This window comes from Chlorocebus sabaeus, chromosome X (assembly GCF_047675955.1).
Source record: "Chlorocebus sabaeus isolate Y175 chromosome X, mChlSab1.0.hap1, whole genome shotgun sequence".
In the NCBI taxonomy this organism is placed as follows: Eukaryota; Metazoa; Chordata; class Mammalia; order Primates; family Cercopithecidae; genus Chlorocebus; species Chlorocebus sabaeus.
The window spans coordinates 121,684,070-121,692,259 of NC_132933.1; the positions used below are offsets into that span (position 1 = coordinate 121,684,070).

At 37.6% G+C, this 8,190-nt stretch overlaps 1 protein-coding gene across 7 annotated transcripts in view; it reads left to right on the plus strand.

Moving 5' to 3' along the window:
* DMD (dystrophin) overlaps nt 1-8,190 on the plus strand; it is a 2,258,239-nt gene that overhangs the window by 2,224,144 nt on the left and 25,905 nt on the right. For all 7 annotated transcript variants that reach the window (XM_037986581.2, XM_073013821.1, XM_073013822.1 and 4 more), the window contains 2 exons: nt 4,567-4,810; nt 5,661-5,784. In XM_037986581.2, the coding sequence (XP_037842509.2) occupies nt 4,567-4,810; nt 5,661-5,784 (368 nt within the window). The remainder of the gene's footprint in view (nt 1-4,566; nt 4,811-5,660; nt 5,785-8,190) is intronic.

The following is an 8,190-nucleotide window of genomic DNA, read 5'->3' on the forward strand; positions in this document are numbered from 1 at the left end:
GTCTGAAAAAAAGATATCTTTGCCAAAAAAAAACTAGTCATTGAAGTTACTAAACTCAATATACAGGATAAATTCTAGACTTTGCCCTGTCAGAGAAGGCAAGGGAATTAGAAGATGATGCTGAGAATATTACTATGCACAACACTCACAGAAAAAGATAAGAAATATAAATGAGCAAATAGGAGAAATGGAGAATTGACCACAGGCTCTACAGTATACCTTACTGGAATTTAGAGTTTTATTTACGAGTGTATTTGAGAGGTTTCAGAAGAAGAGAATGGAGGAAATGGTAGAGAAGTAATATTTGAAGCTATAATAGCTGAGAATCTTCCAGAATTGAAGAAGGATGTGAGTCTTTAAGGAAATGTGCTCCCAAGAGAAATTTCAAACATCTGGGAAGGAAAGAAAGGCCTGCATTGAGCAATTGATATTCTTTACAGCTCAGCTTTGAGAAGCTTCGGCTGATTAAAATGAGCCTTTTCTGTTTTTCACTGGAAACCACCAAAACAGAAATGTAATGTGTTGTATATACTAAACCATGCCTCTTGAACAAGGGTACTTATAAATAAATCATAAAAGAAGAGCCTTGTGGACAACTAAACCCACAGGATCAAGACACCAAGGAAGATCTCTCTAGAAAAGGCAGTCTCCTGTCAGCACCTTCGTGAAAAATAGGTGGGAAGACAATAATGGCTTATTGTACTAACCTGAGGTCCACGTCTAAAAACTGTTTTCAAAAGGAACACCATGGATGACCCAATCTGGTAGAAAGAAAAATTTGAATAGGATTTTACATAAAGTGTTGCCAGTTAGAACATTTTGTTGAAGTTTTCTTTTAATGAAGAGGGAAAAATAGAAAGTAATTCCTATGGAATGAGACCTTGTGAACATTGGATACTGCTTCAAGTTCACAGAAACATTGAACCGATTGCCAGTTAAGTTGTCAGAAATTAGATTTAATTAATGTGGACAGTTACATACATTGGTGCACACCCAGAGGACCCGTGTGCAGAATCTGACTGAAGGTATACTTACTTTGATGAATCTCTTCTCGTCATTGCTTTGTCAGATTAGATTGCTATGAAATAAACTATACAAACAACTACCCTTGAAGACTGATAGCAATAGGATTTCAATCCGTACAGATAGAAGATTCTATTTCTGTAGATGAAAAAGATCATACATTTCTTTTCTGCATGACTTTAAATTCCTGGAAACCTTGTAATGTTAGGTACTGGGTAGAATGAAAAAAAATGAAGCAAAACAAAAAAACAAGAGAAGATTGGGTTTTATTTCTGCTTCAGTGTGGAGATCCAGCCTTTTGAAACTGAGCATTTTGGAAGACATGCCATCCCCTGTGGAATGTTCATTCCGAGTATGGGACAACAGAAAATACTTAGGAGACCTGGTCATGAGGTGATCTTGCTTTCTCAAACTGGACAATGGGAAAACTCTTCTTGGCTACTCACTACTTACATTTCCTGTCTTTTCTCATTGATATAGATCTCCCACATTTGTGGATAGGAATTTCCCTCACCTGATGAAATATCATCTGTGAACAACAGAAATATGTCATCTTATTTTGGTATTTGTCACAACCAGAAGGAGGATGTCAAGAGTTGTAATCAGTCACTGGGTATCAAATATCAGAAGTGTGCTCAATTGGAATTGTATTCTCAGTAAATCCTAAAGCATTTGGGACCTTCACATGTGCTAATACTATTTATATTTATTTGGACATTAACCAAATATAATCAAAAGAAAGTGGAATAGCCATAGAAACCTTTAAATGGAACAAAATTTATGGCAATAAACATTGTTAGGAACAAATAGTATACTACATAGAAACAGTACAAGAACAATCAGGATCTTTTGTGCATCTAACTACATAGGTCCGGAAATATAAAAAGTGAATTGTGATAGAATTAAAAGGAGAAACTAACAAATCCATAATTATATTTCAACACTCCTCTAACAAAAATTGATAGCTACAAATAATCAAAAATTAGTAAAGATATAGACAACTTTAACGTTAAACAAAAGCAGCACGCTATGTATTTAGAGACTCCGTCTTTCCAATGGAAAAATACGCATTGTTTCAAGTACTCAGTGAACATTTTTAGAAAGTGAGTATAAACTAGGTCACAAAAAGCAGTATTGCTAAATTTCAAAGGATCAGTATCATACAGGTATTCTCTGATTGAAATGCAATTAAATTAGAAATGCACTAAGAAGTGGAAATGGAAATATAACCACTGTGCTCCTAAATGACTATGTGTTTAAAAAAAAAAAAAAAAATCACCGTAAGAATTACAAAACATAAGGCACTGAATTGAATCAATTGATGTATATAAAAACTTTTGGTATATAATTAAAGCGGTACCAAGGAAGAAATATATAACCCTACGTGTGTTCATTAAAAAATAAATGACTTAATCATCCAGCCTGTAAAGCAAAAGGGAAAAAAAAGAGTGACAAGTAAAACATTATTAATGGACATAAAATGAGACCACAGTAAGTAAGGAACTTCACTGCATTCTTGGATGTGAAGACTCAATTATTATGAACTTAGTTCTTCCCAGTTTAACCTATGAATTCAGTGGAATTCAAACTCAAAATTTCAACAAGCATTTTCATAAAAAATCAGAAAAATAGACACTAAAATCATGGAGAAGATCGAAGGGGTCAGAATAGTCAAGACAATTTTGAGGAAAACCAAAGTGGGCTGAGAAGGCCTATCAGACATCAATTGATTTAAAATTGGAGAGTGGGATCTACACAGGGATATACAGATAGAACCACAGGCTAGAATAGAGAGCTCAGAGTATTTATGGACACTTGATGTTTTGCAGAGGCATCATTAGAAATCAGGGGGAAATAGAGGGACTATACAATGAATGAGATTGGCTTCATAGTTTATCCATGGGGGAAAAGTAAAATTAGATCGCATGTTCACAGCAAGCATCAAAATTGATTCTGGGTAAAGTCCTAAATGTGAAAAACCAAATTTTATACTTTAAAAATGTAGGTGTAAGAAAAGATTTTCGTGAACAAAACATCAAAAGCAGAGAACATAGAAGGATATGTTAAAATGTACATATTTTATACCATAGGATGCCATAAACAAAGTTAAAGATAAGCTACACTAAGATAAGGGTAGGAGATCATATTTGCCATGCACGTAACTAACAGTGGATTAGCATCTAGAACATATCCAAAACTTTAATAAGAAAAAGACAATCCAGCAGGAAAATGGGTAAAGGAAGCATGAAAAGCCAGTTAACATGGAAGAAGTTTAACCTCACCAGTAATCAGGGATGTATGTGCAAATTAAAATGCACCCATCAGGTTAGCTAAAACTTAAATGTCTGATAACACCAAGTATTTGATGAGGAGGTGGGTCAAATGGAAAACCTTATTCACTACTGAAAAGACAGTAAATTGGTAAAACCACTGATTTGTCACCCAGAGCAATTCGGTGACATGTAGCAATGTTGAAGATGTTGCTAAGATCCAACAATTCCACATCAAACTATATTCTGTAAAGAATCTCTTAAACAGGTATCCAAGGAGACAGGTATATAAAAGAAGTTCATTGTATCGTTGTTTATAACAGTGAAAAGTTATAAACAACCTAAATGTCCATGGACAGGAAAATGTTGGCATATTCAAGCAACAGAATAGTAATACCTTACAGCAGTTCAAATAGCAAACTATTATGTATCGACCTGGAGAAATCTCCAAAATGGTGTTGAAGGCAAAAAGCAACTCTTAGAATGGTATGTATATTCTTAAACATGAAGTTCTTAAAGTTTAAGAACGTGCAAAATAATGCCATTAGATTTAATCACACAAAATGGGTGGTTTTGTAGGTGAAAGAAAAATACAGGCAAACATCAGCATCTTTAAGTTCAACCTAATATTTGTCTATACATTCATGGTAACACTGGGCATGAAATTCAGTATGGCATTATCTCCTTGAGGGCAGTGGGGAGGAGAGAATGGTATGGCGTTGAGGCGGGCATGTGAGGGAGCTTCTGCTTTGGCTGTTATCCTCTCTTTCTTCAAAAAACTTTTGAAGAAAATACGGCAAATGATAAACTTATCAAGGTGAGGTGGTAGGAACATGGTTATATGTACTCCATTCTTATACATTTCTGTTGAAAATATTTGCTAATGTTTAAAGCAAATCAAAGTGTTGTAGAGGTATAAAATTTTTAATCTCATGACATTATAAAGAAATACTTACAAAGTGATTAAATCCTTTATTGCTTACTTATCTGAACATAGCACTCATGAGGCTTTTAGCATAACATAAAAAAATTGAAAAGCATGGCTCCCTTCACACACCAGGCAAAAGCTTCACATTTTGTTTTGTTCTTTTAGCACTGGTAAGATTGTCATCATTAAAACCATCCATTAGTGCCTCTCTTTTGCTTGCTGTTCTTTGGTGGCAGTCAGATGCATCTATCTACCATGGTATATAAAATTTGGTGATGATATTCAAATTACTTTTTTTCTTTTTTCTCTTTTTTTTTTCCTTTTTGACTTCTTTGATGCCAATAGGAATCTGCAAGCAGAATATGACCGTCTAAAGCAGCAGCACGAACATAAAGGCCTGTCCCCACTGCCGTCCCCTCCTGAAATGATGCCCACCTCTCCCCAGAGTCCCCGGGATGCTGAGCTCATTGCTGAGGCCAAGCTACTCCGTCAACACAAAGGCCGCCTGGAAGCCAGGATGCAAATCCTGGAAGACCACAATAAACAGCTGGAGTCACAGTTACATAGGCTAAGGCAGCTGCTGGAGCAAGTGAGGAGAGAGATGGGATTTTTACAAACATTCATTTTCCCTCTTGAACAAAACTAAACCGCAGAGAGCACTTTTTATAGGTGTAACAAGCGTTAATTCTTAAGTGCTTGGTATGTGCCTGGCAAAGTGACAGGTATCAAAGGATAGAAGTAGAGGAGATAGAAAAACTAGTGTGTCTTTTTTATGTTTGTTAAATATTGTTTCCTACCAAAGTGGTTTTTTCTTGACCAATTTGAAATACATCTTGGGGGAAAAAATGCCAAAAGGTTTCCACTAGTTCTCTAAAAGTGAATATTTCACTTCCTGAAATGGAACTATTTCATTTGCAATTCGTTATATTTTCTGGTATACCTTTGTGTTTTTTTCTCCTAATCCCTAACATTTAGTTCTTTAAGCCTCCATTGAAAACCCAGCAAGATACTGCATCGCCAGAAGACCTACCTGGACATAGTTCTGGCTTTCTGGGAATTTTACATTTTGAATTATGTTCTATCTTGTTACTTAATACTTCACAAAGATACGAATTTTCCACTACAGTTTTGAGTTCTCACATAGTGTCATCATTCTCACATGACCTTCTAAATCTTCCAGTTATTTAATGTAATGATTTATAGTCTCATTCCAGTGTAGCTCTAATTTTTTCTCAAATTTATAAGGGAGCACAGTTCAGATACAAAGACAGTATCCATGGATTATATCAACAGTGAAATATCCCAAATTAATCTTTGGGAGGGCTTCTAAAGTAGGAAGCGTCAAAATTTATGAGTCCTGAGTGTCTTTAATATTTTCATATTTATACCTTTGTATGTTTATTGTGAAAAGTAATTCTGTTTTCTTTTGGATGACTTAGCCCCAGGCAGAGGCAAAAGTGAACGGCACAACGGTGTCCTCTCCTTCTACCTCTCTCCAGAGGTCCGACAGCAGTCAGCCTATGCTGCTCCGAGTGGTTGGCAGTCAAACTTCGGACTCCATGGGTAAGTGTCTTAGCTACTCTCAGATTTTGTTATCTGAAGAAAGGTAGAGTCACATTATAGTGACATAAATGTTTGGCCATAGGTGTTTGACTCATTTTGGTATCAGGGGGCCACTGAAAATCATATACCAGGTGAAAAAAATCTAAAAAGAAAATTCTAAAAAGATGTATTCTGGCAGCTCTATCTGGCCCACAGAAAACTAGTATAGGTGAGAAGACCAGTTAGGAGGCAGTTGCCAAGGCCAAGATGCGTGAGTTCTGAGGGCCTGCACTTGAGAGATGTGGGAGGAGAGGACTGTGACACTATTCTATAAAAGTAGACTTGCCAGGGGACCGGGCGTGGAGGCTCACGCCTGTAATCCCAGCACTTTGGGAGGGTGTGGTGGGCGGATCACAAGGTTAGGAGTTGAAGAACAGCCCAGCCAATATGGTGAAACCCTGTCTCTACTAAAAATACAAAAATTAGCCAGGCATGGTGGCATGCGCCTGTAGTCCCAGCTACTCAGGAGGCTGAGGCAGGACAATCACTTGAGCCCAGAAGGTGGAGGTTGCAGTGAGCCAAGATGGCATCACTGCACTCCAGCCTGGGCGACAGAGTGAGACTCTGTCTCCAAAAAAAAAGAGTTACCAGGATCTGGGGACTGACTGCAAATTTTACGGAGAGGAATAAAGGGAGAGGATTTGGTTGGAAGAAGATAGTGAAACTTTTGATTGTGGACATAATGTGTTTGAGAAATTGACAGGTCTTCTAAGTCATGTCCCAAAAGAAATTAAGATACAGGTCTATACCTGAAGTAAGAGGGCAGACTGGAAAGATTTGAGAATGAGTTTCATAGAATTGATTGCTGAAGGGTGTGAGATGAGAAATCTATAAAATCTATAACAGGTGCTTCGATCCAGTGCCTTGGGGAAGACCTCCATTTGGGTGATGGAATAGTAAAGGATGGGTAAGTAGGGAGGTTCAAGGAAGATGTGATGACAAGTGAAATGCTAAAGAGAGCTCAATGGAAATTAAAATAAATCACAGTCCATTGGGTCACTATAAATGCATTGGGTAATTTTGAGAAACCATTTTAGGCTAAGAGAAGGGAAGGTGGAAAACTTCTGTTGTTTCAATGAAATGAAAGACTAGGTAATCTTAAAATGAATGAGGATTAAGGAAAGTGAAGACAATTTTGAAACATTACCAAGTAAGAAGGAAGCCTTTGGCAGAAGTTGGATGAATTTGTTGAGGAAATGGTCAACATGGTCTGTTCTCATTCTTAGCAATGTTCTCTGCCTAGGACTAGGTTCTAAGAAAGGTGGAACTGATAAGGCATAAATGATCAAAGGTCAAAACGAGAGTAGGGCATTTTACAGTGGTAATGAATGGCTAGGACAGGGGTTGCTAGCCAGCTGCTCATTGGTTTTTCCTGCTGTGTCTGGCTAGACAACAGAAGGTTTTATGAAGGCCACAAATACTTGGTCCCCCTCCCTCATTTCTCTTTCTCTGTAAAAGCCCAGTATGAGTCAGCTCCATCCTCTATCCTTACTTTTCCCTGGGTCCTAAACTGGTTATACTTGGTCCTCTCAATCTTACCTCACAGAATAGAAAAGACCTGTGACTCATTGATTCTGTACACTTACAGCTCTATTGCCTGATATGATGGTGTGTTCAGGAATTCATTTCATACTTGAGCTCCTCCGTGAGGGTAGAATAAAGAGAGGCAAAGTGCCTTAACCAAAATGGATAGGACAGAAAGGAAAAGTCAAGGGTGTGGGTCAGTTTTATGGTGAAAAATCTGGAGGTCACAGTCAGGAAAATTCAAAAGTTGGATATCATGGAAGTAAAATACTTTCAAGCAATTTATACATCTAAGATGGTGCCTCCCAGTGAGCTGCTGAAGATTTTACTTGGAGATCACTGAGGGGTAAGGAGTGCAGTTCATGGAGTTGATGAGACCAACGTTGCAGAGCTTATCAGCAGAGGAGTGAAGTCCTTATCATGATGACAGTGGTAGATCAGAATGGAAAAGATGTTGAAGAAGATGGATGAGGGCTCTGAGGAGGTGAGCATTTCTGAGGAAAGAGACAGGGTGGTTGAAATAAATGTGATGAAGTTCAAGAACCTGGAGCAGTGGGAAGAGGCACATCCTCCTCTGGAGAAGCCAAACCTTGTAGGAAAGCCAGGTTTTGATTTTTTTGAGAAGGAAAAGGATATGGTTGAGGTTGTTTTCCTGAATTTACTACAGCTCCATGATTTAAGGCAACCTCTGTGTCACATTCTCTCTCTCCACCTGAGATCTGACTATAGCTAATAAACTGTTGGGATTGTAAATGGTAACACACTACATGAAAAACTATTGTATGCATTTGCAAAGTCGGTAAATTCTGAAAACAACTGAGCTTTAGTACCTCTTGTTTTTTT